The sequence below is a fragment of the Macrobrachium rosenbergii genome, chromosome 26 (assembly GCF_040412425.1).
Source record: "Macrobrachium rosenbergii isolate ZJJX-2024 chromosome 26, ASM4041242v1, whole genome shotgun sequence".
Lineage (NCBI taxonomy): Eukaryota > Metazoa > Arthropoda > Malacostraca > Decapoda > Palaemonidae > Macrobrachium > Macrobrachium rosenbergii.
Window position 1 is genome coordinate 49,835,210 of NC_089766.1, and position 14,846 is coordinate 49,850,055.

A 14,846-nucleotide genomic window follows, 5' to 3' on the forward strand; every position below is an offset into this window, starting at 1 on the left:
ATGCTTTTATTTTCCAAGAAATTTACAAACCAATGTGTGTGTGAATGTTTTGTACTTATCCATCACATATACTTCTACAATATGGTACCAAATGTGATATCAATTTCATGATTTTAATTGTTCATTCATTTTCTTTGTAATACAATGATACTGTCGATATTGTGCTCCACTGAAAATATACCAGTGAAGTATTCTGCATTAACTGAAATAATGAATTGGCTTTCAGAAATATAAGTGAGGAGCTAGCACAGCTTTACCATCACGTGTGCACTGTCAATGGTGAAACGCCCTCTCGGGTTCTTCTAGATCACAGTAAGCAGGGCCATGCAACTGATAAAGGTAAAGTACATTTTCAACCTTTGTTGCTTATCTTTATGTAATATCACTAAGGTTTGCTTTCGAGTGTGACACCCCCTCTGTCTGTAATGTTGGCGATAGTAGAACCCTTTTAATTCTTGAGTCTTTATTTTCTTTATCCTCTTATATAAACGGAAGAAATAAACGGAAATAGAGCAAAAGATGTTGGTTCTCAGCTGCTTATGTATTGTGGTAGGCTTTGGTTACCTTGACTTTTCAAAGTCCCATGTATGTTGCTAGAAAGACTTTTTTTATGGCAATGTTGATTTTGAGCTTTTATAACAAATTTACAGTACAAAAGTTCTGTTATCTCAACCCTGTTTACCATATATGTGACTGTATTTACGTCTCGAAAGTTCCCAGAGTCATGAATTGGAGTTTTGTATGTTAAGACTGAAGAAGGTAATCTCACCATACAAGCATCATTGGAATTCTCTGGTATGTCATTCATATACTTCACTTTTTATGAGCTTTCAGTGCTATTAACATCTCTGTCTACTGCCTTCCCTGGTGTTCACTAAGCAAAGGATGGAGTTACCAGTATTTATTACTAATTGATTTAGAATTTTTCTCTGTCATCGTCTGTTTCAGTCTATTTCCAGTTTAGAGCACTATGATGGGTTTCAGTATTGTATAGGTATTTTCCAGTTGCTGAGTAATCAACATTTTGATTACCCTGAGAATTTGTTTTTATTATGTTTGCATCATTCCAGTTAGTAGTTCTGTGTTTTTAATTTCACCCTTTTCCAATATTTTTATTTTGTTCTGTAAGTTATACAAGTTGAATCTTTCTGGTAATCAACTAGAGAATTATTCTCCAGTGAGTATGGAGGCAAGTTCTGTTTCTTGTTTGCTTCTATGCTCATTTCTTGCAGATTTTTGATATTTAGGGATTTTTTGATACTTGATATTGTATTTATATCATGCATTCTTTATGACTTGTGCATTTTTCTGTTTTTTTTTTTTTCTAACATTAATAGTCTGCTTCATTATCCCTAGGTAAGGTATTTTTTCCCTCGTTCTTGTGCTCAGTTTAAAATATTTACTGTGTGCATTGAGGTTATTCTTTCTGCCACCAGTAGCTTCTACAGTTTATTGGTGTTTTATGATGATTTTTGGTAGGGCTTGTTTATTGTTGACTTATCCAGTTGCACTGGTGTAGTTAAATAATAGTATGATTTTGTGTTTAATGTTGTGTCCACATTGTTTTGTGTTAGTCCTCAACATGCTTGTCAAAGGTTTTCCAAGTAAGCCTGTCATTCATTCACTTCATCCATTGACAGAAATCCATGTCTCCTTTGCAGCAGCTGTTGCAGCCAGGTGTGTTTGGCTCTTCTCTTGTGAGAGATGCTTTGTGAATGGTCCCCAAACCAGTTAGGTGTTATCACATTCAGAGAAAATATACAAGGCAAGATGGTCAAAGAGTGCAGCAATTGGTGTGTCTGCCTCCTCAACTTCAGTCTTGTTTGCCAGATTGGCAATTGAGTAGTTTTGTTTCTAGCCATTTCATTGGGATGGTCATCCTTGGACATGTCACAGCCTAGTCTTAGAACTGTGCTTGTACCTCCATATATCAGCCCATTGCTTTTAATGCCCATTTCTCACTTGCCTTGCTTGCTATCAGCCATGCCTGTTATACATCTGTCTTGTACATTGATAGGCCTGCCAGATATGAACATGACTGTTGGTATCTTAATCATGTATGGTTTCAGTGAGAGACTGAGGATAAATGTGACTTCTCTGCTGTACCTCTTCATTGACAGCCTCTCTTGCACTACCTGTAACTCAGTAGTACCTGCCACACGAATGATGGGCTGCTGTACTGACCAAGATAGCTTTTCTTGATATTTTGACACCTGTTCCTACATCCATGCTTCTGCTGTAGTAGAAGGACTCTCTTCTCCCTGTCCTGAGTTGCTGACATTTGCCTTCTGGCTTCTTGACATCAGTTTGTGTTTTGATGTAAAGCCATCCTTAGCCACTTAGGGATCCTCGGGGATTGGAATGCTTTGCCCAAGTTGTCTTTATCTAAAGTTACACCAAATGATCTGCTTCAGCCATGACCCTGACTTGTGGCTCATCCTGCAGTCCAGATGGCAAGTGGACATGGCAGTGGGGGGACTATTAGGTCCATAAATGAACACTACTGACCTCCTTCCACCTCTGACATGTGTCTGAAGAATTGTAACATCAGCAGTTGATATATAGTCATCCTTGACATGGGTCACCAGTTACAAAACAGTCAACCACCTCTGTGCTTCGGTCATGGTCTTCATCCATAGTGGAGAAGAGGTTGTCGTGTAGTTTCCTGTATCACTTTGACATCTTCACATTCAATTTTTTCAGTCTTGTCAGGAAGGAAGATGAGAGACAGTAGACTTCATCACCCTGATGAAACCTACTGATCTCCAGCCATCTACATTGATTATTTAAGCTTCCTGTAAGCTGTCATATGCGCTAAAAATCCCTGCCAAGAAAGTGCACTTCTGCTTTTCAAATGTTTGATTTAGGTTTGTTTAGCATGCAGGTGATGACAACCAAGACACTGCTTTAGCTTTAAAAGATGAAGTTGCTTTTTTGAAATCCTTGATGGGGTCTGCAAGACTTTTCAGTTGAAGCACCATCAAAAACTCAAGAAGGAAACTTCAGCCACTGAAATCATGCATGTCTTTAGCCACGGAGACTTCCTTGCCAGTTGTGTGTTTGACTTACCTATTACCATTGCTATTTGAACATGGTCTCTGATGTAAAGCCTTCAAAGGGAAGGAAAGGGAACCAGCAGAAGGTATGTCTGACCCATGGCTTCTCCTCAAAGATTGCAGCAGGACCAGCAGCTTTGCCACGTCATAAAACCTTGGCTCTCTTTCACAGGCTTATCCTTCATCAGGCATTGAGGCTATTACCAAATCTTAAACTCTTGCCCAATACAAATGCCTTACTTTATGCATCATACTTTTGATCCTACTTTGTACAAAACTTTGTGTGATCAGAAACTTGGTACTGCCAGGTGCCTTATTGGAGATTACAGGCTTATACAAATGCTTATTGCATTCAGCATTTCAATCTCCCACCTAAATAGTGATTCAGGGATATATATATATATATGTTTTATATCTGGTGTAACAAAGCAAACTTTGCTTTTATAGAGGATTTTTTTGTGACAAACCCATTCAAAAAATAAGAACCCCCTTTTGAGTAAACCAAGAAAAACTTGCTCAAAAGTGACCTGGTATTTGATTGTGGTATACAAAACCTGTTTATTCAAATTTACGAAAATACATGGTTAGAGACTTATTTTTCGTCAGACATAAGACTGGTGAACCTTGGAAGATTTGAGACATGAATATGGCCATATGCAGTACAGTATATGATTATGTATTTTGTATGGAAAAACTTGCGTTCTGTAGTTTTTGTGTGTACATGTAATAAAGCAAACAGGTTTTATAAGCTTTGGATGTGACAAACCCAGTGGATTGAATAAAAACCCACCTGAATACCACTGAAGTGATATATGTGATTATTTTATATAATACCTATATATAAATATATGCATATATATATATATATATATATATATATATATATATTTGATATATATATATATATATATATATGTATATGTTATGTATATGTATATGTAAATGTATATGTATATGTATATGTATATGTATATGTATATGTATATGTATATGTATATGTATATGTATTGAATAAAATGAATATGTGAAGTATATATATATTATATATATATATAAATATATATTATATATATATATATATATATATATATATATATATATATATAATATATTATATATTATATATTATATGTAATATACATATATATTATCACAAGCAGGGAAATTAGTGTTGTAAATAAACTTAGCTTTGCCTCACTAGGTAATATTAACTCAAGAATTGCAAAATTTGGTGTCCTCTCTTAATTCACGATCAGTGATTTAGTGACTATTTCAGTGAATTAGTTGCATGAATTTAATGGGTTTTTATTGTGAATGCAGTTTATCATAAATGTTTTCAAATTCATTCTAGAGGTGTTAATCACTACTCTTTTGTGCATTGTTAAAATCAGTAAATGGAATTTAAAGGCTACAATTGCCCATGTATGTGCACCATTTTATGCATATCTCATTGATGTTTTAATCAACTGCAAAGTCTGTAGGTCATGCATGTAATGTCTCAAAGATGTCACTTTCAAATAGTGCTGCCTGTGTCACTTCACTGTTCTGTAGTCAGTTACATTCTGTAAGGAGTTGCACTGACATTTTGTACCTGCTGCTGCATACCTCCATAACATATTGGTGAATGGGATATACTAATATCCATTTCACTTGCTACATTGAAGTGTGAGGGCATTGGAGTTTTTTCATTATCACAGGGTATGCATATACCTTTTCAACTGTTTTTGACGTAAATTTGCATGTTGGTTGTACCTTAAGCAGTTAGCTTAAATTATTGTATTTTGTTGATTTTCCCTGTCCGTGATGGGTTGTATTCCTATTGTGGTAAATTATTCCTTAACAAATTTCATGTATTACAATTTATAAACTTCATTGGAAATTCATAATTTACATCGTCAATACTGAATGTATTGAGAACAACTGCAATGGAATACTACCTTCCAGCACCACAGATTTCCCTGATCATTTTTTTAAACTGGTTCCTGCAATCTTGTAGCCTTTATTTGCTTAAGCTTGTGAATGTTTGTTCCCCTTTGACATAGTTCTCTTAGAATGCCCATCTCTTCCCATCATGTTGAAGGGAATGCCACTTTTTGTGACTTTTTTTTTTTATGAAATTGTGTGTATTAAACGTTTGTGAACCTGTTGCAGTAAAAGGATCGGCTAAACCACCTATGAAATCTGCAGGTGACGAGGAGGGTCAGAAGCCATCGTCTCCTACTCTAGCTGCGTCACGTTTGGAAGCACTTAAGAGTAAATTACGCACAGACGTACCACTCTCTGATTTTGTAAGTAGAACCTTTAGGTCTTTTGTTGGTAAGTTTTGAAGTTATAGTTCATTGTACTGTATCGTTTCTAATGTTATGGCCTGAATAAAGAATGTCAGGTCTTGTTTGGACTCCTCTCTTCTTGCCTTGCAGCAGCAGTTATCATTACTGCACATAATTTATTACTCTATCACAGTATTATTAGGGAGCGTAACCAGACTAATTTTCATTTCCGTCATCTCCATTCCACTCCCTTTTCGTAAACATTTCTAGCAGCTCTTCCTCAGATTCTACTGTACACACCAGGTCTTATGCCTATAGCAGCCCCTGAGACCTCACTTTCTTGTAATTTCCTTCTTTATTTTAATAATGAATCAAGTGCTGAATCTATGATGGACACTGACATTTATCTGAAGATCTCAACATTCCTGCTACTGTCTTCCAAACTGGTTATCATAAGCTTGCTTTTTGATGCACATTAGTAACATCAGTGGCTTTGGTACATTCTGGTTTCTTAATGTCCATGCAATTCCTATTTTTGGTACTTAATTGGATAATCTCCGAAGGTCCTCGTGTATGTGGTGTAGCATCTAAATTTTTCCATATTTTATTTATAAATCCTGTCACATTTGATGAATCTCTTAGCAAGTAGTCTGATAACTGTTCATTATAATGATTTTTCACAACCTTTCTTCTTGCAACACCCCCAGTACTGTACATTCATAGCATTTTTCAGAATTATTTCTAATACTTTTCACACTAGTGTATCCCATCTTTTTATATGTATTCTTAAAAATACTGTTTTACTTTTCCAATCTTCTTATACTATACAGTACCTTCTGAATTATAGTTTTTCCTATATGCTTGCCAGCTCATCAGTGATTGCAGTCTTGTTGTTCACTCTTGATAGTCTGGAGCTTTTCCATTATCTGTCCCCAAGGTGCTCTTAACCTATGAAAATTCACATTTTGCATTGCTCCTCATATTCATAGACACTCTTGCCTTTTACTTTTTATTTGTTTGCTTTGGTATCCTTCATTTTTCATATTTAATAACAAATAAGTTGTGCAGATATACATACACTTAGATGCAAGGGAACAGAAAGACGAGCAGTATTGACAGTATTGTTAAAAAAAATATATTTTGTTTGCCCAAAATTTTGTACTTCTGACTTAGCTCTGTAGGATACAGTTCTACTTCATGATTTTTGAAGGTCTTTATTGAAAATACTATAATAAAAGACTTCAAACAAATACAGATAAATTGTGACCGTTGAAAACTGGTAACTCTTGTTTAAGCTTAGGAATTGAATTTTTGTTTGTTTTTCTATGACAATATCTCTTTTCATCGTGTACTGAACTTTTTATTTTCACATGGTAACTCTCAGAAATCAGTCTTTGTTGAAAGGTTGTAACTTATGAAGAATGTTCTTTAGTTATTTTTAGGTGTCCATTCTGAGTACTCAGGTGATGTAAACATTAACCTAACAGCCTTCAAGTTTTTACTGGGATGTTTGATCATTAGGAACATGTTTTATTAATAATATATTATGGCATCACTTACTGAAAAATTTATTCATTCATTGAGGACATCCCAGGGACTTAATGTAATAAGTCTGGCCCAACCTGCCAAAAAATAAGTTTTATAATTAGATTTAGTAAGGTTTTTGAGTAGTATGACCAAGTAAAGTAGAACACCAAGGCTTGGCTTCCTTTATTACAAAAAGTTTTCACTTATTTTTATCATTACTCTCATATATACTGAGCTTTCATTCAAATAGATTATGCAAGTTCATTACTACTAGATTTGTGTAGTTTTAATTTGGTGAGGTATCAGATATAGAGTGAAATATTGAATTTTATGGGATGCCTTAGCCACAGAGTTTCATCCTTGTGTAACAGCTGTTGTTTGGTTAATCCTTTATAGTTGGTAGCCTATATAAATGTTTGCTCACCCTTTGCAGTTATTTGGGAAAAAATGACATTTTTATTCTAAAATAATGTTTAACACATACTTACCTGTTAGTTACATATAGCTTTAGTCTTTGACGTCACGGCAAAATTTCAAAACGCATGCAGCCAGTCTCAATATCGGGTGACGCTCTACCTGCCTCTGTCGCACTAGAACTATCTCAACATGCTTCAGAATAATTTGCCTACCTGTCCTCGTGGGAGGTAAGTTTTCAGATATGTAATTCACAGGTAAGTATGTGTTAAAATATTTTAGAATAAAAATTGTCATTTAACACATACAACTTACCTGTTAGTTACATATAGCTGATTGACACCTTTGTAGTGTGGGGCAATGACAGTTGCAAAAAGAGCTAGATGAATATTACAAGATAATGCAGAAAATTTCTTGTTCTCACCTGCTACAGTAGCTGATTCACAGTTACTGCCTCAGTAACCTGCTGTCTCAGAGCACCATGGGTATAATGACCTGGTCAACAGATTGCTTGCTGGGTATCATCACCTAGGATATGGTCAGGATAATAATTAATAGCATGCCCCTGCTCAGGGCGCAGCACAAACATCATGAATTACAAAAGGGGTCACCCAACACCAAAGAAAAAGTATAACCATAAAAACTAAACCAACTGTGGGTAAAACTAACCAACACTCACCACAGACAACCATAAAAACCTTCACACTCCAAAAACGCGTAGGTTAATCCTCCCACTTTTACCCATTACCGTGCCACAGATACAACAAGGGCCCTAACGTGCTGCACTCACAAACACTGTCTTCACTTACAGATAATGCAAAGCAAATAACAGATCTTACAATTCCTCCAGTGGCCATTGTTTACAATATCTGAAGGGGAGAGGTTCCTTTTTATGTTAGAGAAGTAGAGATAGCTCACTTGAGTTTCACTTTAATACACATTTTCAAATCATTCTCGAAATATTGGAGGAGCTTCAGAAATCAGATTCTAATAAAAAAGGACATGGTGCATTCTTGGACATTGGTCTAAGAGGTGGTTCCTGACTGAACACCATAAGGAATCTGAAGGACCCCTAATATCTTTAGTCCTTCGCAAATAATACTTCAAGGCTCTGACTGGCAGAGGAACTCTCCTGCTCCTTACCTACCAATTCCAACAGACTCCGAATTTAAAAGAGCGAAATAATGGTACAAGGGGTCTCTGCCTGGCCATAAAAACAGTTTGAAAGAACAAATTGGCGCTTTGAATGAGAACTCACTTTATCCAAGGCGGGATCTCACTGGATTCTCTTAGCTGTAGCTAACAAAACTAAAAAGAGGGTTTTCTCAGAAGATCTCTTAAAAGAAGCTAGAACCAGGTTCAAATTTCTGACATGCTTCACTTGGTGACTACATCAAGATTCCACGGGAACAACTTTAGCATCTGACCTCTTAGAGGTAATTTAAGGATTTAATAAGGTCCGTTATATCTTGGCTAGAGATATCCAAACCTCTGTGACGAAAAACAGTAGCCAGCATGCTACGATAACCTTTAAGTGTGGATACAGAAAGGTTCTTATTCCCGAGGAACAAAAGAAAATCCGCAATCTGGGCGGCCAACGTAGGTTCTGGAAGAGGAAATGTCATGATCTTTGCACCATGAACGCAAACATATTCCACTTGGACTCATAGACCTTGATCGTAAGATTATTTTCTGGCTCAGCGATGATTGAGCCGCTTTCTTCGAAAAATCCTTTGCTTCGAGAAGACGATAGTCTGAACGCAGTTGGCCGCAGACTTGACAGGTTTTCGTGGAATTCCTAGTGGGGCCAAACCAGCAAATCTGATTTGCTTGGGGCCTCGGGAAGTCGGTCAAGAGATCCATGAGAACTGGGAACCAATCCCTGAAGGCCAGGAAGGGGGCTATCAACGCCATCCTGGTGTTGGAGTGGTGCTGAAATTTCTCAACACCGCACTCCAACATCTTGAACGGCAAAGGCTGTAAACCAGACCGACTACTCCAGTAGCATAAGGTCCGTCTGGAAGGCCATTGGTCCGGGACAGGAGAGCAGAAGATTGGGAGCCTGGCCCGACTTGTTCGTCATGTAATGGTGTCTACCAGAGGTTGACCCCAAAGTCTCCACAGAGCCACTTGCACACTCTGCAAAATCCACTCTGTGGACAGAACCTGGTGCTCTGCTCAAGGAGTCCGCCTCACGCTTGAGGGCTCCTGAATGAATCTCATAGAGCAGAATCTGTGCTTTTCTGCCCAAAGAGGCCTCACTACTGAGGAGTAAGAAACGAGTGCCCCCTGTTTCCTTTATATAAGACAACGCTGTGGTGCTGTCTGGAATGAACCAGAACTGTTTGTCCCTGTACGAAAGGTAGAAGTAAGTACGAGACTCAGGTGGATTGCTTTAACTCCTTTCTGTTGATGTGCCATTCTTTTCTGTCGCATTCCACAAACCTGAAATTTCTTTACCCCCAACGCCGCTTCCTCCCTTATCCTACTTCTGACGAGTCTGCAACAGTTCGTATCTGGTTCATCGAAAGAGAGAGACCTTTCTAATTTTCTTCGATCTAACCACCACCTAGATCCTCCTTGATACGGTCCGGAGATTGAAAGGAGAAGGAGTTCCTGGAAGCGTTTTTCCGTTCCATTGCTCCCTGAGGTAAATTGAAGGCTCATGAAGTCTCCCCAGGGAGACAAACTTTTCTATTGACGCTAGATCTCAGGAGGCTCATCCAAGCCTTTATGAACAGGTATCCATATCCAGAAAGTTCTGACTTCGCAGACAGTCCGAGATTCTTTGATCTGACGAAAAGCCAGAAAGGAACTGTTTCCAGTCTCAATTCTAAATAGATCCTGGATTGTGAGGGAGATAGAGAGACTTCTTCCAATTGATTAGAAGTCCATTTGAGGTCAATGAGAGTTACTTTCAAATCCCAAGCACTGAGACTGAGACTAAACGAAGGAGCCAATCGCTCTAGATAGAGAGAGACTTCTATTCCTCTGAGATGAAGAGCTTGGCAACAGTGACATAATCCTTGTGAATACTTGAGGGGTTGTGGACAGACCAAAGCACAGAGTCCTGAACTGATGTCTTCTCCTGGAAAACTAAGCGAAGAAACTTCCTGGACGCCAGATGATCGTGGAATGGTGCAAGCGCCCTGCAGATCTATTGAGACCCACCAATCTCTCGCCGGACGAAGAGAATTGGAGGACGGATTGGCGCTGCCTCCATCGGAAACTGGTTTTCTCTCCACGAAAGGTTATAGAACTTACGCCCAGGACTGGTCTCCAGTCGAGGCCTTTGGAACAAGTGAAAAGACGGTGTACAAAGTCTGAGAGCTGACTTCTTTCACGCATCTCACTGCCTTTAAAAGCATGAGGTCTACTTCCCACCTTGTGAACCCAGCATTTAAGTTGCTGAATATGCTGTCAAAGCTGTGTTGTTCTGTTGCAAGAGGGAAGGCCTTCCTTGAGGAAGGGATAGAACATCCTTCCTTTAGCACGACGTGGTCCACTGGTCCCATCCCATCTCCTCCCAAGTTTGCCAGAATCAGCGGAAGTCTGGTTTCCTACTAGTGCATGGAGGATGCAGATCACTAATTGGGAGGGTTTGATAGCCCTGGAGACAACCTTGCTTTGCCCCCGAAACTAGATCCCAGTACGGGTGAGGGGCCTGCCACTAAAGCGGCCTATTTTGGATTAACTAGAGGCTCCAGTTTGCGCCATAAGAGAAGGTTATGTTTCTTGGTTTGACGAGAGGATTGGCGCCAAAGGTCCTGTGTGGACTTCTGAGTATGATTTACCGGCCACAAGTTCTTGAGGGAAAAGTACTTCATCCAGAGGTGCAAAGAAATATCGCATCTGAGTCTCAGAAACCCACGAGCCACAAAGAGCACCAAAGTTGTCGCTTCAAGAACTCAAACGTGAAGATGGAGGCCAACTCAGACGTATCACCACTAATCCCTTTATCTGGCGAGGACAACAGAAGAGAAATCATCAAAATGCCTGAAAGACCAAAAGACTTTACCTTCCTACCCAGTGCGCCAATAGTCCAGTCCATAAAACTGATGACTTCAAAACTCGAAAACGTTTCTTCAAAAGGTGGTCCAACTCTGAAGAGAGAAGAAAACTGAGCCGTAGTTCATCGAACGACGTGGGTAGAATCAATCTAGACTAGAGTAGTCTCCCTGAGAGGAGGCAGAAGTCTCTTAGAGAGAAAACTCTCCCCAGTGTCGAGTAAGCCTCTAGTCTTAGTAGAAAGCTTGGAAGGAGGGAGCAGAGTGGTTTTCCCTGACGCTTGTCTTCCAACCAGGAGTTCATTTTCTTTAATGCCTCTTAGCTGAAATAGAAAGCACTAACTTTACAAAGGAAGAGGTAGGAGGTTTCGAGTCTCTGGCGTACTGGAGAGAGAGGGGTCGACGCAGGTGCAAAATCCTCAGAAAATACCATCAATAAAGAAGCAATAGCTTGTAATCCTGAGCGAGAGGAGTCTGTCTGCTTCACAGGAAACTCTTCCACAACTTCTTCCTCAGACGAACAGAGAAAACCCTTCCGCTGCACACATGTAATATCTTGTGAAGGGAAGAGAGCCTGAATAAGAGCTTGACGAGGAGCTCGAGCCTGAGTAGGCGCCACAAGAGAGCCTGAACTGGCGCCACAAGAGGAGCCTGCGCCAAGATAGAGCCTGAACTGGCGCCACAAAAGGAGCCTGGGATGGCGCTCACCAGGCGCTACCTGAGGCGCTGAGTCTGAGAGCCACAGAGAATCTGAGGAGCGCCTGAGCCTGACTAGGGCGAAAGAGCCTGATCCTGAGCCTGAACCAAAGGGAGGATCAAGAGACACAGATCGAGGAGGAGTTGCACTGGGCGCCCGAGAGCTCGAGACGCATGAGACCAGTCACTTCAGAAGGCTTGCTGAGAAGAACCAGGCCTTCCGAGCCCAAGAATGTTTCCAATTTTCTTGTGCACGCCGGGTCATGAGTAGACGAGATCCAACTGGGGAACGGCGACTGCAGGAGTTTGTGATCGTGATGAGAAGATGCGCAGCTGCCAAGGCTTTACGTGTGAAACCAAAGGAGAAACACCGGGAACGCTGGGCACACCGGCCAGTGCCTTATACCTTCTTTGCGCATATGAGCCTGCTCGGGGGAGAAGATCTCCTTCAGACGACGTAAAATCTCTCCGACTCTCCCAAAACTACAGAAGGCTGTGATAAAGCTTAAATGGCTTCTTCTGAACCGCTGAAGGCGAAAAGATTCCTGACCTCTTCAATGGTCTAGACTCGTCGGGAAATTTCCAGTCTTCAAGCAGGCTAATCACTGAGCTTGAAGAAAGACACTTTCCTGAGTCGCTTCCAACGGGCGCCTGAAACAGCCTCCAAAACAACAGGACTGTTCGAGGGGCGGTTGCTCGTGAGCAGACCCCACTCGGGCCCCTTTGGACTTTTCAGCATGTCTTCTCCCAGGAGCAGGGGAGCTTGACAGAGGCTTGGGTCTAGGAGAACGAGCAGGCCGAGCAGCCACCTCCTCCACCACTAACATTCTCACTGTACTTAAATTATTCCATTATTTTGGAAAGAATCCATACGCCATGAAGGATTTCACGCACCTAATATCCTCCATGCTTCACACAAGGTTAAATCTGGCGTCCATCTGACCTCCTGATACTCAGACACGTAATGTCTTAGGATATCAGAGTCAGGAATAGGAATATTAGTAGCCATACGGGATATTAATAGAAGTTTCCTGCATAGCTAAGGAGATTCCGGTTTCGAGAGAGAGAAGAAGAACTTCTGGCCAAAGCTTCTGCCTCATTCTTCTCAAGCTTCTTTTACATACTTAGATAGAGCCTTCCACCTTTTCAGTCATACTGACACATCTCATCAAGCACTTCCTCTCATACAACATTCTGACCTTACAAGCCACACAAATTGAATGAGGATCACATCATCTTGACTAACTCGCCTTTACAGCCTTTGCTGTACACTCCAAAGGTATAAGACCCAGAATCTGACATAGTTATCAGAAACCTTGACTAAATAGGTATAAATAACTGGCAAAGCCAGCAAACCAAACATGATATACTTCATCATGTTACTATATATAGATACAATAGATCTTATTTACTGACAACAATGCTCGCCATGACGGCAAAATGATTTAAAGATAAGTTGAATAGTTCAAATTTACAGGTAGGTATATTATCACCTGATATTTGACTTTGTTGCTTGCTGCTTTTGTACTTTGCTGACGCTAAAGACTAAAGCTATATGTAACTAACAGGTAAGTTGTATGTGTTAAATGTTTGATTGTGCAAAGTTTCTCTAGCAACCTAGTATATTAATACAGTGGCTCCTCGGTATACGAATTTAATTCATTCCAAATTCCAAAAATTTGTATTTCACAATGTTCGTATATTGATCAGAATATTCCGATAAGGAATAATGGGAATTCAATTAATTCGTCCCACACTCATGAATATCCATCATACTCACCCATTGTACCCATTTTAGTACAATTATTTTAAGCGCAAGCACTATATACTGTTTAATGATAACCATATTCAACAAAATAAATAAAAGAATAAAATTCACAATAAAATTCAACATAAAAGATGAACAAAATCATGTCACCGCTTTGACGCACAGCTGACTTGAGGAGAGAAGGAGAAGAGACAGTAAAATATGTACATAAAAGCAGTAACACTTCACATAAAAAAAATAAAAGAAGGGAATTTCACAGTAAATTTAACATAACGATTCAATACAAAAACAACCAGTAATACAGTAATAATAAAAAATTGAGTTTTTTTTTTTTTTTTGAGGAAGTGTTCAGGACTATACTGAGATGGGAGAGAGGAGAGGGAGGGGATGGTGGTGGGTTATTGGGTGAGAGATAGGATCCGCTTCCCACTGACTTCCAAGCTGGGGCCAGGCTCGAATGAATTTTCTCTCTCAACACATTTCACCTGTTCTTTCACTTACACTCAATTCACCCAAATCACTTCTTTGTACTACCACAAAATACCTATCGAGTGACACTTGCTTTTTATGATTTTTTAGCACCATAAAAGTAACTCGTCCCCACACCATGAAACACACTGGCGTTGCATTCAGCTTCTGTATACCTTGGATTGTTTGTTGAAATGACTTACTTGTGAGATGTTATTTGATCTCTTTTTCCTATTCTTACTTGCAATCTTTACTTATTATTTGTTTGCAAAATCCTTATGTTTATTGGATTATAATTTTGAATTCTGCTGTTTGCCAAAAGTAAGTTGATGTGTTGTGGCATAATTAATCTCCTTGCACTCAAGATTCAAGTGTAAAACACATGTGGACAATCATACATGCGTGAGGGATTGTCGTCACATCTGCCAGACGCTGATCTCTCTCTCTCTCTCTCTCTCTCTCTCTCTCTCTCTCTCTCTCTCTCTCTCTCTCTCTCTCTCTCTCTCTCTCTCTCTCTCTCTCTCTCTCTCTCTAACATAAAAACACACACACTATTGATTCCTGTGATTATCCTTGCAAAATATGAATAAAATTGATTTTATCAACCTTTGTCTACTTCTCTCCTCCCTTGATCCCAGCT

The 14,846-nt window shown here is 39.5% G+C and overlaps 1 protein-coding gene across 4 annotated transcripts in view; it reads left to right on the forward strand.

Moving 5' to 3' along the window:
- The window catches only part of BicD (protein bicaudal D), an 81,032-nt gene that overhangs the window by 33,041 nt on the left and 33,145 nt on the right, over nucleotides 1-14,846 (forward strand). For 2 of the 4 annotated variants that reach the window (XM_067128529.1, XM_067128527.1), the window contains exons 9-10: nucleotides 227-339; nucleotides 5,208-5,344. In XM_067128529.1, coding sequence (XP_066984630.1) covers nucleotides 227-339; nucleotides 5,208-5,344 — 250 coding nt within the window. The remainder of the gene's footprint in view (nucleotides 1-226; nucleotides 340-5,207; nucleotides 5,345-14,846) is intronic. The other 2 variants (XM_067128531.1, XM_067128528.1) reach the window with 1 other exon arrangement.